The following is a 22,703-nucleotide window of genomic DNA, read 5'->3' on the forward strand; positions in this document are numbered from 1 at the left end:
AATATCTAGGTTTCTCCCACTTCAGATTCCTGAGGATCGTCGAGTTCCTCACGTAGCGCAGGGTTGTTTCCGACGACTGCTCTGAGGCTTTGATTCTCTTGTGCTCTGAGTCTTCTCCTGTTGGTCTCAGAGCAGTATGCGTACCACGCCGGGGCCGCGTACGTGAGGCGGGATCTGACGTACGTTTGGTAGATCCCGAGCTTCGTACTCAGTGGGAGGCTGAAGGAGAGAACTGCGTGAAGTCTTCCCCTGGCTGCCTTGGTCATGAAGCTTACACCCGCCCCTTTTATACCCAGCCGCCGCGAGACGCGTCGAGCGCGGCAACCGTTACGCAAAAATAATCCTTGTAGCAAGATTCAGTATTTACGCGCGATGACTTGTTAGCGTATTTCATTTCATGTATAGTATAAGTTTGGTGTTTCTATACCGATTTCGATGTTTTTTTTTATTAAATAGGTATAATATGAATTTTTAAGAATTACGAATGAGTGTAAGTGTTATTGGTATTATAAACGTCAAAGTAAAGAAATATAATCAGAAATCTCCGAACTGCTAAGCTATTAGGAATTACACGTGTTATTGTGAGTCAACCATAAAACATAGGCTTATGCTGTCTTGGGATATTTTTTTAATAATTTTATTTAGAATATTTCCGTAATACATGGTTTCGCTGTAGCTTTAACCATTAAGGCTGCACACGCGACGGAAGCTTAAAAAATCAAGTAACTTCTCCCGTTTTCCCAACATTTACTTTCACTGCTCTGCTCCTACTGATTGTAGCGTAATGAAAAGTATACTATAACCTGCTCAGGAGTATGAAGAATAACTGTACCAAGTTTCGTTAAAATCCGTCAAGTAGTTTTTGTTTCTATAAAGAACATACAGACAGACAGACAGACAGACAGACAGACAGACAGACAAAAATTTTACTGATTGCATTTTTGGCATCAGTATCGATCACTAATCACCCCCTGATAGTTATTTTGAAAATATATTCAATGTACAGAATTGACCTCTCTACAGATTTATTATAAGTATAGATAATGAATTATTTATAATTTCAGTATCAAGGCGCACATAAACATGTGAATACAATATATTTGACTTGAATAATAAATATTCCCAGTAAAATCTTATTTTGGGAACGTTGCCGGCAGCGATTCGAGCAAATTTTCTAGTCCCTGGCAATGTACATCACAACCAGGCACGGTACATCACTAATTTATTTTTTATTTTTTTACTGGACAAATAACACAGATTCAGTTAGCCTCGAACCAAGTTCGAGACTTGTGTTACGAGATACTAACTCAACGATACTATATTTTATAATAAATACTTAGATAGATAAACATCCAAGACCCAGGGCAATCAGAAAAAGTTCTTTTCTCATCATGCCCTGGCCGGGATTCGAACCCGGGACCTCCGGTGTTGCAGACAAGCGTACTACCGCTGCGCCACAGAGGCCGTCACAATTGCAGCCCTTTGGGGGATTGATTTATTATGTGTGTCAGAATGGCGGGTGTACCTCACGGATTTTAATATCTGTTTTGGATTAAAAACGTACTTGATGTGTACCTCAGTGTACCTCTCCTAAAAATCTGTGTACCTCCTTCTATGTAAAGATTTTAAATAAAATAGGTACACCCGCCATCCTGACGTCAGGACCGCGGGTGTACTTCTAGTTAGCATATGTAGGTAAGTAATCTGTATATGTAGATTTGGTACCTCTTGTGTACCTGCAGAAACAAATATTAAATAAATAAAAAATATTAAGGGTGCTGAGAAAATGAAAAAAATTTTTTTTTTCTATGACGTCTTTTTTAGGGTTACGTACCCAAAAAACGGTAACGGTAAAACGGGACCCTATTACTAAGCCTTCACTGTCTGTATGTCTGTCCGTGAGGTACACCCGCCATTCTGACACACATGTGGTCATGTGTGTCAGAATGGCTCCATCTCTATCCAATGGATGTCGTAAAAGGCGACTAAGGGGTAGGGGGGCTTATAAACTTGGCATTCTTCTTTTAGGCGATGGGCTAGCAACCTGTCACTATTTGAATCTCAATTCCATCTTAAAGCCAAACAGCTGAACGTGGCCTATTAGTCTTTACAAGACTGTTGGCTCTGTCTACCCCGCAAGGGATATAGACGTGATTATATGTATGTATGTATGTATACTGTAGTTATTTTTGTAAAATAAAAACGACGTCAAAGAAAAAAACCTTTTTTTTTTTCATTTTCTCAGCACCCTTAATATTTTTTATTTATTTAATATTTGTTTCTGCAGGTACACAAGAGGTACCAAATCTACATATACAGTTTACTTACCTACATATGCTAACTAGAAGTACACCCGCGGTCCTGACGTCAGGATGGCGGGTGTACCTATTTTATTTAAAATCTTTACATAGAAGGAGGTATACAGATTTTTAGGAGAGGTACACTGAGGTACATATCAAGTACGTTTTTAATCCAAAACAGATATTAAAATCCGTGAGGTACACCCGCCATTCTGACACACATGATTTATTTACATAAAAAGTAACCTTAATTTGAACTCGGGTATTTAACTACATCCACACCAAATTTCATCACAAACGGTCCAGCGGTTAAGCTATAATCTGAATCATATTTGATGGTTATTAATTATATTTGATCTTGAAACAATTTTTATCAGAATGATATAGGTGATAGATAAAATATTGTTGGACCTTAGATTATAGCCAAGATAGTTAGCATTCCCGATGTAGAACCAAATCACAGAAGTATTTAACTTTATAGTTACAAGTGTGATCGGTAAAAACAATCTTAACTCACTCATCCATCGATAAAATATTATCGTCTAAATGAACAAGTGAACATCTCTAGTCCGCCATGTTTGTATCCGGGTTTGTTTATTTAGGTATGCAGGAAAAGTACATGCATATGGCACTTCCATAGGATAGTTCTTCAGAGGTCCTGTAGAGGTGGCATCATCATGTCAATGTGATGAGATCAAAGAGATGATAACTTTGAACAATGTGTGGCTAGTAGGTACCATCCTTAATCAAAAACCTGTTTTCACCACTGGTTGCACAAGATACTGTGCAAAATAATGTATTTACTTCTAAAAACCAGAAAACGTAAGATAGATGTTGTCGGCACGACTAAAGTTGTTGAAATCAGAGCCCATTGTGGTGGACTAGTTGACTAATAAAAACTATTATTTCAACTAAGCTATAGAATTAACGCTGAGATAGGTTCTAATTTGCTTTAGTTGTACCATGAACGACTAACGCATCAGTCCGCATAGCATGGCACGCGCGATAAACTATCGCTGTCCCATTTCACGTCATAATAAAAAGCGAAACAGCGATTTTCGGGCGATAATGGCGTCACGTGTGCCATGCTACGGGGGCAAAACAAACGACAAGCCATTCGCATGATAAAGGGTGAGTTAGGCATTCAACTTAGTCCAGATAAAAAGACATGTGAAAGTTGCATTTATGAAAAGTCTCACCGAAAGCAGTTAAGAACAAGGCATAGAGCAGTTCCAGATACAGTTATCCTACTCATACGGCCTCTAGTTCTATATATTACCGTTATTGTTTCTAAATGCAATGAATGTTTTTTAGATGCTTTTATTATATAACATAAAAATACCCATACAATATAATACTGATTTGTTAATATAACTACTTAATTGGTTTCCAAAACCGAATTCATGATTATTATACAATAATGATAAGAGATCAGAATATTCAGATAAAGTGCTTGTTTATTAACAACTTTAGTATCAAACATTACGCAATATGTATGTATATGCCACCGGAAAATAACAAAAACCGCAAGTTAATGAATTCAAAGAAATTTAAAAACTTTCGTAGGATTCTAAAGGAGAGAATTATTTTACGTCCACATTTCCGTAAATTGATAAACTTGCTATTATGTCTCGTTTAGAATCCTACGAAGTTTGTAAATTTCCTAGGAAGTCTATAAACCTGCGGTTTTTGTGATTTTCCGGTGAAAAATATAGAGGTTTTTGAAAGTTCAGCTAGCACCTGAAGTGCGGCGATGGTGCGCGCTTTAAAAACTGCAGTTTACTATTAACCTAATAAAGACATACATACATACATACATAAAATCACGCCTCTTTCTAATATATAATAAAGACATTAGACGAAAAAACAATCTGAGACACTTTTTGCACGCGAGCTAATCTAAAAAGTTAAAGTTTTAAAATGACTGTCATTCAATAAGCACCGCCGCCACAATTCCTGTGGTGTGCGCTTGGCAATAGGTACTTATTCTAGAAATAATTAGAAAATTCAATTAAACCTCTTTTGAGCATATTTCATGCTTCCCTGTGAAAATCACTTGTCATCTCATAAATTACACTTATTTCATTGTATACAGTCCTGTCTGCTACCTGTCTGGCTTAGAATAAAAGTCAGTTAACGTCTTCACAGGTACCCTGAAGAAGGCGTCCTTTAGACTGCCACAGTTGGTCGATGTGGTGTTAGCAAAATACTTTTCCATATTGTTTAACAGACTTTCTGGAGTATCTCTTGCAAGATCGTGCTCGTCAATCGCTCGATATATAGCCTGTAAAAATAAAAGTAACATGCCTACTAAAAGTTTTAGTTTTTAAACTAAATAGTAAAACTATAAAGCATACATTTTCAAAGCTGTGTTCCGTCTCCTTCAGAAATTGTTGCACTTTTAGATAATGCAACTACCAGATCCAAATTAGAGATGGGTCCCTGATTTAAAAGTTATTGAAGCCAGACGGAAGTCGTTAATTTGGATTTTGTTACTTAACCACTCCTGTACAATGGCCATATGTATGGACAGCAAGCTCCTAACCACAGAGGATAAAAGTCAGGGGGAATGTAAAGATTTTTCTACTAAAACTCAAGACAAAACTGGAAAAGGTAGAAAGACAGTCTCTGAAAGCTAACAAGCCTCGAAGCCTAGTGCCAGAGACATGCAAGATGGTGTGGTAAGTGTTGAAATTACTTGAAAGGCGGGCTCCTTCTTGTGGAAGGCCTGGCGACTGCCGTGCAACAAGTGTACACCCTGCGTAGTGGCGTCTGCGCACGCGTCGCCGTACACGCACTGGTCGGTGCGGTAGTTGTAGCGGCACGGCAACACGTACACCGCGCGCTCGTGGTAGTGTAATATTATATTGATTATGTCCTGCCAATCACAATATGGTAGCATGTAACTCTGCTCTGCTACGGGTCAACAATATTGGCATGCACATTCGTTGGCTCTCAGTTGAAAGCAATAGGCGTTCGCCAAACAGCTGGATGTTTTTGCAGGTTTTTACACAAACAGGCATATCATAGAATACATAATCCAATTTCTTGCCAGTTGAGTCCTACAAGCAAGAATTGATTGAATATCTTTGGAACAAGCCAAGAATTTAGAACTGCAGAGACTTTTACATAGTAGTAAGAAGTTAAATTTATAATCAAAGCTATTTAAATGTGCCAAAACTAAGTTTTATTATATTGGTAAGTATATCAAGAAAGGAAATTAAATTTAATACCTGGTCACCCCATGGGATATTTAGCTTCCACTTCATCATTATTGGAGTTACATAGACCACCCACCCAAAATCCCGCATTCTTGTTAAATTCATAAGCATTACACCAGAATTCAGACCTAGAAAGTAAATTAAATTCTTTATACATATACTGCAGTGCTGTGCCATGTGGTTCTTGGCACCAATAGAAAAATAAAAGGACCACTCTATCTCGTTCCAATGGATGTCGTAAAAGGCGACTAAGAGATAGGTTTGGAAACTTGGGATTCTTCTTATAGGCATTAGGCTAGCCACCTGTCACTTTTTTAATCTCAATTCTATCATAAAGCCAAGTAACAGCTGAACATGGCCTATCCTGCAATGTCTGCCCTGCATGGGATATAGACGTGATTACTTGAATGAATGAATACACTATTGGCATTACTTCTACTTATTCTTTGTTACTATTTGCCTGGGTATAGGAAGGCATTTTTACAATTTCTGACAAAACACAAGTAAAAAATAAAGGTAATGTTTATTCACCATGTTTGTTCAAACTTTCACATTTTAAGTAATAGTTAAGATTAGTCAAAAATATTTTGATGGTGAAAAATAATCAGTATAAACAAAGTAATTACCAGTCTTTCCATAGAAAGGATGCTTTGCAAACCGCGGGTACCAGGAAACATTAGGATTCTCATGCTCAAGGGTCATTGCAGTCAGCTGTGAACTATTGAACTTCGAAAAGTAACTCCACACCTCATCTACTGGCCCCAGGAACAACGTGTCTGTATCCACATATATCATGGCATCAAAATGTGGCACTAAATCCTAAAATTAAAATATCGACATACTATTGTAAGTAGAAGTTTTAATATATTATCTAATTTGAATTAGAGAGCTCTTGGTCAAACAGTTAAGGTGCCCTATTATAATGCCTACCTTAGTAATCAAATACTACCTTGACCATATACCAAAAGGCGCACTATAGGCTTCTCTTCAGACAAGTGGTGTGGATGTAACCTGAAGTAATTCCAGCAAGAAGAACAACAAAAAATTACAGGAGACCAAGACATTCATCTAGTGCAAGCTTTCATGGTAACCTGGTAGTAAAATCAAAGATTGTGGGCTAGCTTATGGGCTAATAAAGTCTCTAAGTATCTCACTTCTGAATTACTATTTCACTGGTAACCCATTCAGCTGAACTTGGCCTTAGTGTTTTACAGATTTGGTTTAGTCTATACTATAAGGAATAAGGAAACTGTAAGTACTTAAAGTTAAAAAAATAAAATAAACTTGAACAAACTCACTGGTATAAACAGCCTTTGAGCGGCACATTTGCTAAACAGGTTCAGCCAGTCATCTTTGTGTGCTTCGGGAAACTTTATGCTTTTTAATTCAAAATCCAACTGATCATTCCTGAAGCTTTTCCATTTGCTAAGTATGTCCTTAAACTTTGGTTTTAAAACGTCGTCCGCAAATATAACAAAATATACGGGTGTTTTCGTAAACAGCAACACAGATTTTATAACATTCAGTGATCAGCGTTGCCAGACCGTACCAAAAAGTACGGTTTTCCGTACTATTCATCACACAACCGTACCACTATCGTACCTCAGTGCAGACCGTACCTTTTCCATATTAGAAGTTTATTTTTCACTACAACCTACAAAGGGTAAAAAACAATAAAAAATCGCCTTTTTATGTTTTGCTCAACATTCTGAATTTGTGTTCAAAAAACTTTTTTCTTCCAAACAAATAAGACTTAGCTGTTTGGATTACATTCATTGCCTTTCTTATTAAGAAACGATGAACTTAAAAAAAAAACAAAATATAGTCTACGGTCTGCAGGACTCAAAGAATTGGCGGGATTATCACCAAATGTCAAATAGTCAATCTGAAACCGAGATCGAACTAAATATTTAAAGATAACTTATTTTCACAAGTATGATTAGAATTTGGTTTTAATATAAAGTACTGTGTTCTGTTGTTCGGATAATCGCATAACTGATTGAGAAAACAATACGAATCTCGAGACGGAAGAAACATTAAGTCAAGGTAAGTTGATGTTGATGATGGTTTGCATTTTTCATGCATGATTTTTGTTTGCATGGCAAGAAGGCAAAGTTGTGTGACTAAATGACAATGCTATTTCTTTTCTTATCACCACAGCCAAGGTGTGGTTTATTGCCTTTCATTCATTCTTATTAAATAGATACTGACAAAAATTTTGCAAACTATCTGTTCCGATCTGATGGTCAAGGGTAGAACTATATTTAATCGCCTTGGATGTTTGATATAATAAATTATTTATAGGTCGACCAGAAATATTGCAGACCTGTCAACGAGGGCGCTAATTATGCATTTTACACAATAACATTATACCCTAAACAGGATTGATAACTGATAGATACCTAGCGAAAAAACGACCCGAGCGAGATAGGTAGTACGGGGGCCGGCTGTCCCTTTTTAATAGGGCGACTTCATAGTCGCGATAGAGGCGATTTGGCTATGTGAGACAAATTAGAATTTGCTAAGATTATTTAACTTTGTAAATTTGGAATTGTTTTTATATAACATATGCTATAAAAAACATTAAATGCTAAAATGATGCTAAATCATCCGACGCCATGACATGATAGGATTTTCAGGGTTACCATAAAAAATAAAAAAGCGAAATATAAATTTATATTTTCTTTTTGATTTAAAAATACATGCAAAGAAATTAATGTGATTGTTATTTGTTGACTTAACAATTGTTAAAATACCATAAAAATATAAGTGTTTCAATGAAATTTTTGAGTAGCCAAAACTGTTGATTAAATAATAGTGTTCATTTTCGTAAATATATATTTTATATCAGTCCTTTTTTAGCAAAGCAACACCAAATAGGTATGTCATATTGAGTAAACTGTCAAATTGTCAAATATAATCAGACTTATTTTAGAAGATGTAAGAACAAGCAAGACCATAGAGCAACACTGATTACTGAATATTGTCGGGTTATGGTAACATTTTTTTTAGCCTTGTTGCCAGTTATTTTTTTTTTTGTTGCTTTTTTTATCCGCAGTGTGGCAAAGTCTGCTATATTTCTGGTCGACATATAAAATTAATAATCACCACTAGCGTCAAAATGAAACAGATAAGTTTGATGCTAAAAATCCTGTTTTTTTAATGTTTTGTTGGGGTTGCCATCTTGTGAATTAACAACCGAATTTAGAAAATTCCGGAGTATTTACGTATATCACATAAATTCATTTAAGTAATTGGCTATTTGATAGTTGTAACGATGAAACATCAAATATGTTAAATATGATACTTGAGATAGCTTGTAACCAAAGAATAATGGCACAATAGATATCGCTTTATAAGAAATTTTAAATATTTTATTTTCGCAAAATAGATTTGTCTTTTTTATCTGTGGATATATTGTGATACGTCACATACATCTCACAGAAAATGTCAAGCAAAACGTCACCTGTCAGTTTCAAACAGCGTTCACTGATTGGCGAGAAATTGTAATGTGACGTGACCGGCTGTTTTCGCGCGAATTTAAAGTAATGAATATTTTTTTGTAAATATTTTTCCGAAGGCTGGCACCTAGCCAATTGTATGAATGCATGTGATTCTAATATTTGATATTCAATAATACGAAATTATACTTTGTTTCAATATTTATGTTTCATAACTTTCTTTTCTACCTATACTTACCTACATTTTTAATAAGAAAATTATTAATATTGTGAACGTATATACTCTGTAAACGGTCAAAGTAAAAGTTTGCGGAATGCACAGAACACAATGAATCAGATAGAAATGAAGACAATTGATACAGACAGAATGAAACATATCCAAACTATTGAAGCTTCAAGCATGTATTAGCAAGTTATTTATTTATAAACTCGTGGTAAGTTAAATTATTATTTTACGAGCATTTTTCAACATTTCAGCAAAACCATACGGGTCGGGATACTTCTGCAAGAACTAGATAATAAAGTAGAATATTATTACCGATTGCCAATATCGAACAAATTCATTTGTAAATCAATTATATTATATCGCTTTTTTCTAACCTATGGTCGCAGACAGCCAACTCGAAGGAAAAAAATCTAGTTTTTGCAGAATCCCGACCCAACCGTACCTTGAAGTTGAAAACCGTACTTTTTCAGAAAGTCAACAGTCCTTTTTTGGGAAATCATACTGGCAACACTGTCAGTGATTCTTCGAATCTAGAGTCACACACTACAAATGATATGATTATCTTATCTGTGCTTTTCGGATGGCCTACATTTCTGTTAAACCTGTAAATGTGAACAGTAGGTACCTATTATTTGTAAATTAAGTAGGGTTAAGTTCGTAGTGAAAAGAAAACCTTGACATTTATAATACGAAAAGTTTAATTAATTCTTTATCCTGTCGATAACACCGGTTACATCCTTATCTTTACTGGAGAAGAAATCGGAATGCGCCTTTGACCATGATCCTGGATTGGGTCACTTTGGGAATTGGGAAGCCTGGAAGGAAGAATGTTCCATCAATGTTCGCATGGAAACTTAACCCAAATAATTGGATCATGGTAAAAGCTGTACTAGATTCCTTCTTACTTACCTTTTATTCGAGTATTTTTTATACAAATCAATATCAGTAACCTTTGAATAGAAAATATATGTAATAGTTAGTCCACATAATATTACAAAAAATCTACAAAGGCTTATCTTTCTCATTATTCCAGGATACATTTATGTGTTTATAATTATATTCTAAATACATATAAAATTCCTTTCTTGAATATAAATTTTAATAATATCAAAAAGGTAAATAATCACAATTTTTCTCGACTTCAGCTTTTGTTTTGTTTTGTTTTTGTATGTTTATCTGGTCAGCCAAGTAGTTATAATAGTGCTGCATTGCGTTGGTTGAAGTTCAATCGAAATTTATCGAAACTGTATGATTTTAAGTTTGTTGATCAGAAAAAGCTATCACTATTTTTAGATTTCACGGCGGCCAAAGAGGATTAGTTAGGTATTTAATTTAAATACATATCTTTTTTAGTTTAGTATAGAGACTGGCTAACGAAAGACGAGACTGGAAAAAAGCGCAAAATTCAAAAAATCTACATATGGCAACTCGTGTTGTAGTCGGAAGTATAGTCTTAATACTTGCTATTTATCACAATAATTAATTTAGTATGCGTTCATGTAAGGGGCTATCCACACATATTCGAGTTCCCGTCCCTGACGGAACAGGGCACGGACGGATAATATGACGCCCTGAGTCGGCCATGTATGAACACGTTTGTACAAATTGTATCCATAAAATTTGATACATACATACAGAGAAATCAGTTTTTCTGCGTTTCCGTCAGGGACGGGAACTCGGACATGTGTGGTTAGCCCCTAATACTGACGTCAGATTTTTCAAACGCTATAATAAAAATCTGAATCAAAAAATTCAACTTCAAGGGACGTATCAGAATTATCATTATGTTACCTGCAAAAAAATACATATTAGACACATTGTCGTATTATCATTTGCTAAACATAATGTGCAAAAGAAAGCATCAAAATGTCCGCGTCATACTAACCAATGCACTCAGATATTTCAAAATCAGTCAGATGTTTAAGACATAATTTCAATAATAAATATCACAAACCGCAGAAATATTTTTCTGTTTGACAAATCAACAACCTAGGTTAAAATTACAGGGACATAAGTAATCCGGTTGCCACATAAAATTTCGGAATAAAAAGCCAGTGTCATCTTTCGGTAGCCAGACTATACTTTTAATAGAAAGCGTAAAAAATTAAAAAAAGTGGGTATACATAAATATTTGGTCATGCGGAAGAGTAGTGATTGGAGGAAGGGTTCCCCTTAGTACTGGCAGGACTATTCCTAATTGTCTAGCAAGATATTCGCTGATCGAAAAAGAAAGTTGCCCGCTTGTGGCAAACTCTAGGGTCTCCTATTGCCTCGATTATCCTCATAAATGACTGTGCATCTTTTTGCCTTTCATCATTTCTCTAAATGAAATAATTTCCATCTAATGTTTTCATCCTATTTTCTGAAGCGATTTATTGCCTTGCTATACCTAGGCATTGTTTTTTATTAATGACCTTTTCTTTGTGCTACAAAATTAAACAAAAATTTCAGGTGTCGTGAGTCGTGACGTCGAACGTTGTATTACGATGATCACTTCACGACAGTCAGTCACGTGAAGTGATCATCGTAATACAACGTTAGTCGTATCGTAATCATACAGCAAGTTTCATGGCAGATAAGTATCCCATCACTAACGGTATTTAAAAAAAATATGTCATAACAATAATATTAGGACATTTTTCTAACCTAGATACGAAGGGAATTCAATCCACTACCTTAGATATTTCTGAAGTTCATTTAAACTCGTGTGTCTTTTGTTAAGTTATTTTTATTCACATCAAATATGACTACTATTTCAAGTGAAGATGTAATCAAGGAGAAAATACTCAACGTAGCTAAAAAGAATCCCAAAGGTATTTCTGATAAAGATATAACAGCGGCAATCCCTGAACTTTCAACAGGTGAACGCATTGCAGTTATCAACAAACTTTTACAGCAAGGTTCTATCGACTTGTTTAATCAAGGTGGTTCTCTAATTTATAGGTACGTAAACACATATGTACTTATATCAAGAGTTCAATCCCCTGCAGGTTAAGATGGAAAACTTAAAATAATAATCTAAAATAGAATAGGTAGCTATTGATGTTTATTTGTTATGGAAAAAGCACTGTGTGGTTCCCGGCTGTATAGGACACTCCATCTTTTTTCCATGGATGTCGTAAAAGGAGTCTTAAGGCAATAAACACATTCATCGGCTGGCTAAGGTAGGGAAATCATTTCTGATTAATTGTATAAGATTTTATAATAAATTACCAAAAAGTGTTCTTGAAATGAATGATAGAAAATTCAAACAGTATATTAAAGTTGAGCTTTGTAGGAAAGCCTATTACAGCACGGATGATTATATTAATGATAAACATGTGTGGCCCGAGCTGGACATAATGGCCTCTTAAATGCTTGTGTATTTTTGACATGATCTTGACATAATTTGTACAGTATGTACATATTTTATTTTATATTTATTTTATTTGACGAAATATTCGTATTGACATAATCAGTTCTACATTCATACATGTTTTTTAATGTAAACAATGTGCATTCGTCCACGATTTAGATTTAAGAGATCTATATTTGTAAATTGACATCCTATGAAAATGCTGCAGTGTAGTTTGTTCCGCCGCTTCTTCTACACATGCGCTTTGGAAGCGGTAGTAGTTATAATTAGATTTAAGTTATGTGACGTCAATAAGTGATACCTTGTATCCAATTTTGAAAATAAATCTATTCTATTCTATTCTATTCATCTAATAGGTACTGGCGTCATCAGCGGAAGAATTACAGGAGATGGTAACTGCATGCATGAAGCTTTGAATAAGAAAGGAATGAAAGAAATGACAGCATGTAATATTTTGATTGGAGGAGAAAAAGTTGAGCAAGTGAAAGAGTTTGTATATCTAGGATCAAAGTTTACATCAGATGGCAAGTGTGATAGTGGTATTGAAAGGAGACTGAACACGGGGAACACGGTGAATGGGGCTTTGCATGCCTTTATGAGCAGTAAGAAACTGTGCAAAAAGGCTCACCTGGCTGTGCATATGAGTGTGTTGGTCCCGACATTAATGTATGGGAGTGAAAGTTGGGTGTGGCAAAAGAAACACGAAAGCAGAATAAATGCAGTCAAGAGTACTCAAAACCACCAAGCTTACATGAAGAGAGTTATGAATGTGGATGAAGCAAAGGAAATATGCAGAGATTGTGGCAAGTGGAAAGATGTAAACTCTGCCTATCCTTCGGGAAAGAGGCATGATTTTATGTTTGTATCTAATACATTACTGTTATCATGATCTTGTAAAGGTTAGCTGCATAGTTTGCAATGTACAGATGGGAGTCACTTAGTGTAAAAACCTGACTTAGGTCCCCAATCATAAGCCACAACCCACAACAAGTATTAAAATTGTTTTCTCTGGAGGGGTCCTCCAGAGAAAACAATTTTAATAATATTTACATGATGTGAGAAAAAGAAGACTTTACTGTTATGAAAAATTTCACTGTTACCACCACAAATGTTTTAAGTATTATTTAGTAGCATAGGGTGATTGCGCTGGTTTTCGTCCAATTAGCGGAGTTGCTAGCTTTCAGACGTAAAAATAATATGATAAAGTATCCTAATTAAAATAGCTCATATTTGTTTATATACCTCATATAGTCTATTTTTGATAAAAATTAAGAAACTTTTAATTATAACTACATTGTTTTTTATATAAATAATTAAATGTTAAATGGCAGATTTCACTAGTTTTCGTCCAAAAAATTTAGTTTTCGCCCTGGTGTGATCTAGTTTCCGTCCAGTATGTAAAAAAGAGTAAAAGTGCAATGTTAAATAAAAACTGTCTGTATAATCTTTTATTTAATCAACAAAAATATTTATTCTTCAGCAGTAAATTTCCTGCTTTTTTTATTTCCCCGAATCCATCTATAACAATTAATTTCATAGTTTAGTACCTACTAGAAAAACCTGTACGAATTAACAAGAAAATGTGTTAGAAGTAGATTCCACACTATTATGGACGAAAAGTAATACAAAAAAAATTGCTGTTTAGTTTTCGTCCATGCCATTTAAACATTTTTTTAAACAAGCAATACTGAGAAATTATTGGACGTTAACTAAATATCTTGTCAAATAGCCAATAAAGTTCATATCTAAAGAAAACACATATTTTTTTATAGGTCTGAAAAAGTAAAATGAACATTCCAAATATTTAGCTTGCTGTTTTAGTTTCCGTCCACGTGGACGGATACCAAATAATTGGTAAAATAGGCATGTCAGTATTCGTCCGCAATCTTTTACTAAGATTACTACAAAAACATTGTAAAATAACCTAAACATAATGTTAGTTATACTCTTAAATATCCTTACATGCCAAAATATTACCCAATCTATGTGAAATAGTCATAAAACCCACCACGGAGTGTTCCAGCACCAGCTATTTTTTTTGTATCGGCAATGACGTCTACGAGACACGAACACATGCCGGCCACTGAGTTTAATTTTTTCGAAGTTTTCACTTGACAAATTGGATTTTGTGGTTGTTAGAACTGTTGCTTAAGTATGAAGGATCGTGACAAGTTGCAACATGCGTGCGTAGGTGTGTTTATATTCTTTTTATATGCGTTTAAAAGTGAAATGGACGAAAAGTAGAACTGGACGCCAAACCAGCGCAATTACCCTACTAATAAATTTGCTTGCTTAAATATGGTTCAAGAATTTTCATTTTATTTTTGTACAGATTAAAAATACAAACCAATAAACAAGCAGTCAAAGGTGCAGATAATGAAGAGAAAGTTGTTTTCAATTTGATTGAAGAGGCTGGTAACAAAGGTATCTGGATTCGGGATATTAGAGTTCGGTCAAACTTGGCTAACACACAACTAAATAAAGTTTTAAAAAGTTTGGAAAGCAAGAAACTTATAAAAGCTGTAAAATGTGTCAATGTAAGTTTTTTTTTAAGATTTACTTTCTATCATAATAAGTAGTATGTGGTATCTGTTAGAAAATAATTATATTTATATATGTACTTACATTATTTATAATGTAAACGAAATTTTGGTTTTATTGTATTAACTTTAAAAGTGTATTAATTTCAGGCTTCCAAGAAAAAAGTTTATATGCTTTACAACTTAGAACCAGACAGATCAATCTCAGGAGGAGCTTGGTACCAGGATCAAGACTTTGAGTCCGAGTTTGTAGATGTTCTGAATCGGCAGTGTTTTAAATTCCTACAGCAAAGGGCAGATAAAATAAAAAACAATCCCCAAGGACCAATTGTAGGCAGGACCCAATCTTATGCAACTGCTGCTGAAGTACAAAAATATATAACTGATTTAGGTATAAGTAATGTAAGTAAAAATGTTTTCCAAATTTAAAATTTCACTTTAGTTGATACAAAATGCCATTAAATTTAGACCTGTTGTCGCAGTGGTCGACCATATTGTCAAATACTTAAAAAAGAAACGATTATTCTGTATAATCTTGTCAATTAAATCATCGATATTCTCTATCATTGAGCTTTCACTCGAGTATATTTACCAAGATTCAGTCTTCCTTCACCACTTTCAGCTCCCACAAGTTTTAAGAAGAACAATTCCATGTGAATCACCTTTGATCCAAAATTAACTAAATTAATCTCTTCATCAGTTTGTGAGCTATAACACCACAGACAGATAGACAGACAGACATGTCAAACTTATATCACCCCTCTTTTTCTGTAGGGGTTTTAAAAGGAATTTATTTTTCAGGTAAAACTAGAGGTTGAAGATGTGATAACAATATTGAATACTTTAGTTTATGATGGTAAAGCAGAAAGCAGTATTTATCCAGATGGAAGCAAAGTGTACAGAGCAATAGAGCCTCTCCTACCCACCACAGGGCTGGTGCAAGTACCATGCGGAGTGTGCCCACTTATTCACAAGTGCACCACAACAGGACTTGTAAATCCCCAAGATTGTGTATATATCAATGAGTGGCTTGAATAGTAAATTGTTTGTAAAATTACCATCTTTATTTATTTGATCCTGTATATTGAGAGGGTGCAAATACATTATAATTGAGTGACTGCTCCTTTCACATTGTTTTTTTAACCTCCATTTAGAGAAACTAAAAAGAAAATAAAATTAAAATATGTAACAGCAAAGTAAAGTTTATTAGCAAAACAATCCATACAGAAATAATAATAGTTTATTTACAATCATTACAATAAAGAATCTCCTAAAAATTAGTTTCACCAGAACAGCTTTACTACACTGGATTGAACATATAATACAAATTGTTACTGCTATTCCTTTTCATACTACTAACTCAGCTAAGTAGATGAATGTTTTTTTTTCAATATCATGACACTTGTATTAATGAAATTGGTATCAAAAAACAATTTTCGAATTGAAAAGCATGCTTATATGACTCCACCTCAATAATGAGATAAATCTGTTATTTTAAAATCATTGTGAGATGATTCGAGATTGTGAGAGGGACAAACATGTTTGTTTTTACGACTGCACACATAAATATAAACAATCTTTTTCACTACAAGCCCCTCATGTTATGCAGACAATGTGTAATATTTATTTGGACAAAATTTTGATAATTCATTAAAGGTACTACCAGCAAATTGTCAATTGTATCTTCAGAAATTACCATTAATGAAATTCAAGACAATCATAAGTTCATTGGCAGTAAAGTTTTCTACAAGTGCATATTTACACATAATATGCAAAATATTGATCCTTGATTAAAACAAACTCCTAAAATTATTTTCAATATCATACAAGGCTTCAGAGAGAACTGCTTTATCACGCCTGTGGTGGACAACTGCTTTCTCTTCTGGTGCCCTTTCTTTATTTACATTATTACTAGGGAATAAAGAACTTAATACATCCATCTGTATGTAGTTCAGAGATTGAAGAATTATTCCTCTGTTAGGATAGGGTGTGTGTGTAAATTGACTATTATCATGGCTTGCAACAGGAGCTATATTCATATTTTGAAGATTGGGTGTTGCAGGTGACTGTGGAGGGGGCTGAGAAGGTCCTGCAGGCAATGGTGGTAGAATTGGCTTTTTACTTCCACCTAAAACAAGAAAGCATAGTATAAATTTACTTTTATGTTAGTATACTGCCAAAGTTATAAGTTTGTTTTATGGGATACATACTTAAGGAATGGATGGCCCTTTCCATTTCTCTGAGTTGAGTTTGTTGCTGTTGCACTGTGAAATACAAATCTGTGATGGTACTAGTGATGTGTTTCATTTCATTTTCCCGCTTTAATTCCTTAGCAGTTTCTTTTTTACTCTGCCTAGAAAATTATAACAATATTTAATCCACATAAAATTGTTGAAGAGATATATACACTACAGCTATCTGTTATAATTTTACCTGTTATACTCCACAATTAATAAACCTGCACCTATTACAAAGATCACTGTTTCTCCCAAAAGATTTGCTCCAAGCTCTATTGCCATTTCCTGACTAAGGACCGGGATGTTTACTGGTTTGCCCAAATTCAAAATCCACATTTTGGCCTTTACTTCACACCAGTTGTAAACTGGAAAGATTGAATCAGAACTTTATGTAAACCTAAACGGCCAAAAATTAGGTATTTATGGTGATTTAAAAAGATGTTTTGAGCATACTTACACTGAGCTGGAGGCATGCAAACATAAGTCCTGAAAAAAGGACTATTTTTGGCTCGCTCCTTACATACATTTGCGATTGGTTTACTTATCTGTTTAATCAAAAGTACAGACAATTTTGCAATAGGGAAAGCTCCTACTACCATTGCTAATATTTATTTAATACACTATACACTTCTAAAAACAAGCCCGTAAAAATACGTATTATTTCATTGATTGTAATGATTATTTCGTTTCATTCAATCGTATCAATTTTATAGATTTTTGTGCATTTATTTTCAAGTCGTGACATGTTCTGGAATGTCATACGTCATAATGACTTTTTACTTTTTAAACAGCTGCGTACGACCAGACATTAATGCGTGCGGCACATACATATTAAAATCACGTCTCTTCTCCGCAAAGGTAAGCAAAGACTACATATTTTCACTGCTGTAATATTAACTCTTTTTTACTTCATCTACTTTCGTAAATCCGTTAGCTAGCCGATTTAGGGTACTTACTCACTCCAAACTTTCACTTTCCTTGTACCTGTATTTGTTTCTCTACTTTCATCCATCCTGCCAAACCATTTATATATTTATAATTTTCTGAGATGAAAGCAATTTAACATTTGCAATCGTTCTAACTTAATTTGACCTTTGCTTTGAGCTTGTACAAGTGAGCGTGGCTTATTCATGAACGATTGATTACTTTTCCCAGTTTATAAAAGTTTTAAAAATAATTTCTTGTTACGCACAAAGGCATGTTACTGTTTTCAATGTAAAGAAGTTGCCTCTTCTCTGGAGATATATACAGAGACTACATCTTTTCACTTGTCACATACTACTCAAGTATACACTAGCATTTTCAAGACCTATATGCCACTCAACAAAAACACACATTAAAAAAAACACATATAAGGTTCAAAGAATATATTTGAAGACTTATCTAGAGAATTATAAATAAAATTATTTACCTTAACCATCAATTTTATACTGTGTAATGCTTGATTTACTTGGAAAGCTAGTACGAAGTATGAACATATTATTGACTTCTGGAGTTGAATTTAGTGTTTCAAGATAACCGAACCAATAAATAACTAAACCAGGGCCAAATCTATTCCAATAACATGATAGTTGCTCTTTTAAATATCCAGAATGATTTTCATCATCACCAAATAATGCTTTGCTCTCAACCCAATTCACAATGAATCCATCCACAGCTATTGGAACATCCAACTTAAAATCAGGGGTTTTGTCATACCCTCTTGATCTTAAAACATTTTCATCCAAAAATGTAATGTTCATTAATCGTAATTCTCTTTCTAACCGTAACTCATATTCCAAGCCAATAGACCTGTAAATTGACACACAAGTCATTATATTGAAATAAATATAAAATTTTTTTTTTATTTATTGAATAATATAACTCACTGTTTTATAGTATCTGCATAAGGACCATACTGATTGTCATTCATAATTGCCTGGAAGAAATAAAATCAATTCAAGTATGATCACTTTGAGTTTGTTCACATAAAATAAAAAAAAAATAAACAAGCAATTACAAGGAGTTGTTCAGGTAGGTATATTGGTGCATTGACAACATTGACAATTTTCTCGCTTTAAAAGAATACTAGCAATACAGGTAACATTTCTTCAAACATGGAATCCTAAATAGAAACAGTTGGGAGCAGAGAAACATGACCATGTTGGTTTATATAGACAGGTGGTTTATCATGTTATTAAAATCTATACTTACCAAAAATGTTTGATAAGCAAGGTCTTTATCTTCAATAAGAGTTGTGTCCTTTATACATTTTTTTGTCATAGTAGAGTCAGTGTAGACATTTTGTAGTAATGACCTTGCAAACAATGCAGGGCTTATACCTTGATTTTCTGATAATCTGCACATAAGAAAAACAAATTAAAAATGAAATTTATTAGTAGAGTGATAATTTCTAAAAATACCTGAAACTGACAAGGTTGCATTAAGAGAGTAATGAAGCAAAAGAAGTATGCAGAGATCATGGAAAGATGTAGACTTTACCTAACAAACGGGAAAAAGGTGTGATTTTATGTATCTATGTGTTAACTTCTGTCCATACAGCAAGGTTTATCAATTAATAGTTGTTGTGAATACCTTTTTTATTTCATTCCAAAAAATATAAAACAAATATTTATACTTTTATACTTTATTATTTTATACTTTCAAGTTTTCTACAAATAAGTCTTGAACAATGGATCACTCTCAGAGAGCAGATGGTTATGATCAGTGAAGGAACAGATTGCAATTGCATTCAGTAACAACAAACAGCATAACTATAAAAAAATAATTTCAAGGAACCTACTACAGTTTTACTATTCAGAGGTTTTGAAAGTGATAACCCAGCGACTTAAAAGCAAAAAAAAAAGGTTACCTGATAACAGTAATATTGAGTAGAGTAGCAGGACATAGTAGTGAGAAATTAGTGTGGTGTGCTGAATAAAGTCACATTATTTTTCAGTAGGGTATAAAAATATCAACAATGGCATCTCTTGCTTAGTATTAAATAACAATCCTGACACACATTAAACAGAAAGTTGATGAGGATTGTGGATAAATTCAAAGGCAAAAGTAGGTATGTTTGTGTGTAGGTTCACAGTCTTATGAAATACTATAAAGCAAAAAGTAAAAATAGGTAAGAAGTGTAAATAAATTCTAAAAGCATACTTCAGAATTATATTTTCCTTATTTTTGTCTTTTATCAGCTCTTCATATAAATCATGATATTTACTGGATATCACTGGAGATTTCCTGTAACTTTGTTTCATAGATCTCTGTACCAATAATGATATAATACTGCCTATAGTGCTTGAAGGTAACCTAAAATTGCAAACAAAATGTGTAAGTAAAATCATGTTAAGTCTGCTAGTTATAAAAATTGGGTTTTGTTCATTAATTGAGTTTTTATTGACACACTTACTGATTATATTTTTTCCTCAGCATATTCTCGGATTTGCGACTGTACGATGTCAAATTATTAAAATCCTCTAAGATTGCATTGTATAATTCTAACTTCATCACTTTAGCTTCTGACATGTTTTCAACCAAATCAGTAAATTCAAAACTTTTTATTCAACATTTTATATTAAAAAAAACATTAATTTAAATAACAAAGACATTGAGATACATATTCTGAAGTACTATCATATGAAAATGTCGTAATTGTTCAACTTGACTCAGAACAGAAATAACAATGACAAATCTGTCACATCAGTGGTTTTACGGAAGAAAAATCATTTACACCAGTGATGTACAGAGCTCGACTCCGGTTCCGTTAAGTCGTAACTTTCGATTATTATTGCACCTTCGGTTCCGACTTCGGCTCCGACACTTTTTAATCGAAGGTTTTAATCGGAGGTCAAAGCATAACATAGCGGCGGCGGCGGCCTGTATCTATTTATTTATTTATTTATTATGATACACATAACAAGTTGTTACCAAAATAATACAATGCAAAATAACCGAATAACCGATGTATCTGTGTGATGGTCTGTTATGAACAGTTTCATACGTGTCGCGGGGAATCCCCCCGATGCCCTACGTGCACTTTATCTATTGTACGCATAAATATTAGCGATGATCCTTTATTGTCAATTCAATCAATTGCCCGCCAATATTTTTCGTGTCCACCAGGCTAGGTAGCGAGCGAAGAAATTTTATATGTGGGTTGTTATCAACGTGAGGTTTTTCCTGTGTTTTTCGACTTAACACGAAGCTGTGCTAATATTAATCAAAAATAAACTATTAGATTAAGTGTTCTATAGCATATGCCAAAGCAAACTAAGCCGAATCTAACATTTCACCGATAAGTGGTTAATAGATATGTAGCGGGAGCGATGATTCGGCTCGACCGCCACCAAAGGGAAGATCTTCCGCCAGGCTAGGTGTTATGCCTGGGGAACCGCGGCTCTGACGATGTTGTGTCGGAGGTTGTATATATAGCTTCAGTCCGTGGAATCTTTGAAATCGCGTCTTAGAGTCTTCGCTGCTATTGGTTGAGCGCGTCAATTTCTTCGCGATGATTGACAGTTGTTGTGAGATTGGATGTTGTGACGAGTGGCGTAAAGATGTCGCCACAGTACTCCCCCCCAAGACCGGAGGTCTGAAGTCTTGATCTTGCTGTGCAATCTGTGCTTCAGTAGCTTGCAAGTGCCAGTTATTTTCCAGTGAGTCGGAAGTTGCTCGAAGTCCTAGTGAGTCAGGAGTGAGCCTTGCATTGCTCGTAGTCTGCAGTGAGTCGAGACAGTTGAGAGCGAAGTCGACTTGTTGGCACCGGCAGATATCGTGCAGAGCTGCCACGCTGGAGAGAAGAGCGGCCGTCGAAGAGATCCAGGCATGGGCTGCGGTAGATGCGTCGGTCGCTGAAGTCGATGCGAGTGAGTGCGGGTGGAGACAAGACCAGGAAGCTCGTTGAATTGGCTGCGATGGACCTGCTGCGATACCCAGTTTGCTGGCTTGCTGTGAGACTGCTTGCAGAGTGAGAAGTGATGCTGAGGATTGGAGTTGATGATGATGGAGAAGGTTGCTTCCAATCACGTCGGGGTCACCAATGTAGCGTGAGCGATGATTCGGCTCGACCGCCACCAAAGGGAAGATCTTCCGCCAGGCTAGGTGTTATGCCTGGGGATCCGCGGCTCCGACGATGCAACAACAACAAGGGGTCTTCCCATACTCCTGAGGAGGAGTCGGAGTATATGGTCAGGGCTTTTGGCCCTCTTCATTGGCTTCTTCGCTGCCTACGGCTGTAGGCAGGTCAATGGGGCGGCCGTGGCGGCCTGGATCTTTATCTTCTTTCTTCTGGGAGTTCCCATCGGCGGCGGCGTCGTCACTTGCCGACGACGTCTGCCGCAAGGCAGCGAGGGGAGGGCTTCACCCGACGGTCCGGA

The 22,703-nt window shown here is 35.1% G+C and overlaps 4 protein-coding genes across 6 annotated transcripts; 1 reads left to right on the plus strand and 3 right to left on the minus strand.

The window, feature by feature from the left end:
* Positions 1-2,483: 2,483 nt before the first annotated feature.
* LOC106130281 (glucoside xylosyltransferase 1) lies at positions 2,484-10,724 on the minus strand. The gene is made up of 7 exons (XM_013329096.2): positions 10,118-10,724; positions 9,722-9,810; positions 6,820-7,043; positions 6,148-6,340; positions 5,534-5,649; positions 4,999-5,178; positions 2,484-4,584 (listed from the first exon to the last, which is right to left on the minus strand). The coding sequence occupies exons 1-7, from the start codon at positions 10,246-10,248 to the stop codon at positions 4,405-4,407; spliced, it is 1,113 nt and encodes a 370-aa protein (XP_013184550.2). The 5' UTR covers positions 10,249-10,724; the 3' UTR covers positions 2,484-4,404.
* Positions 10,725-11,741: 1,017 nt separating this feature from the next.
* On the plus strand, positions 11,742-16,160 carry LOC106130291 (DNA-directed RNA polymerase III subunit RPC6). 2 transcript variants are annotated; one of them, XM_013329115.2, is made up of 5 exons: positions 11,742-11,804; positions 12,070-12,151; positions 14,896-15,100; positions 15,254-15,505; positions 15,905-16,160. In XM_013329115.2, the coding sequence occupies exons 1-5, from the start codon at positions 11,777-11,779 to the stop codon at positions 16,139-16,141; spliced, it is 804 nt and encodes a 267-aa protein (XP_013184569.1). In that variant the 5' UTR covers positions 11,742-11,776; the 3' UTR covers positions 16,142-16,160. The 2 variants fall into 2 exon arrangements, with proteins under 2 accessions (XP_013184569.1, XP_013184560.1); XM_013329106.2 differs by lacking the exon at positions 11,742-11,804 and having other exon boundaries at positions 11,811-12,151.
* Positions 16,161-16,287: 127 nt separating this feature from the next.
* On the minus strand, positions 16,288-18,108 carry LOC106130306 (putative OPA3-like protein CG13603). Its single transcript, XM_013329127.2, has 4 exons — positions 17,798-18,108; positions 17,537-17,705; positions 17,314-17,456; positions 16,288-17,231 (listed from the first exon to the last, which is right to left on the minus strand). Exons 1-4 carry the CDS (start codon positions 17,937-17,939, stop codon positions 16,894-16,896), a joined length of 792 nt encoding a protein of 263 aa, XP_013184581.1. The 5' UTR covers positions 17,940-18,108; the 3' UTR covers positions 16,288-16,893.
* Positions 18,109-18,692: 584 nt separating this feature from the next.
* Positions 18,693-21,014, minus strand: LOC106130434 (CDAN1-interacting nuclease 1). 2 transcript variants are annotated; one of them, XM_060949393.1, is made up of 5 exons: positions 20,738-21,010; positions 20,485-20,637; positions 19,534-19,678; positions 19,209-19,258; positions 18,693-19,131 (listed from the first exon to the last, which is right to left on the minus strand). In XM_060949393.1, exons 1-5 carry the CDS (start codon positions 20,851-20,853, stop codon positions 18,753-18,755), a joined length of 843 nt encoding a protein of 280 aa, XP_060805376.1. In that variant the 5' UTR covers positions 20,854-21,010; the 3' UTR covers positions 18,693-18,752. The 2 variants fall into 2 exon arrangements, with proteins under 2 accessions (XP_060805376.1, XP_060805377.1); XM_060949394.1 differs by lacking the exon at positions 20,485-20,637 and having other exon boundaries at positions 20,738-21,014.
* Between the last annotated feature and the right edge of the window lie 1,689 nt (positions 21,015-22,703).

This window comes from Amyelois transitella, chromosome 18 (genome assembly GCF_032362555.1).
Source record: "Amyelois transitella isolate CPQ chromosome 18, ilAmyTran1.1, whole genome shotgun sequence".
Lineage (NCBI taxonomy): Eukaryota > Metazoa > Arthropoda > Insecta > Lepidoptera > Pyralidae > Amyelois > Amyelois transitella.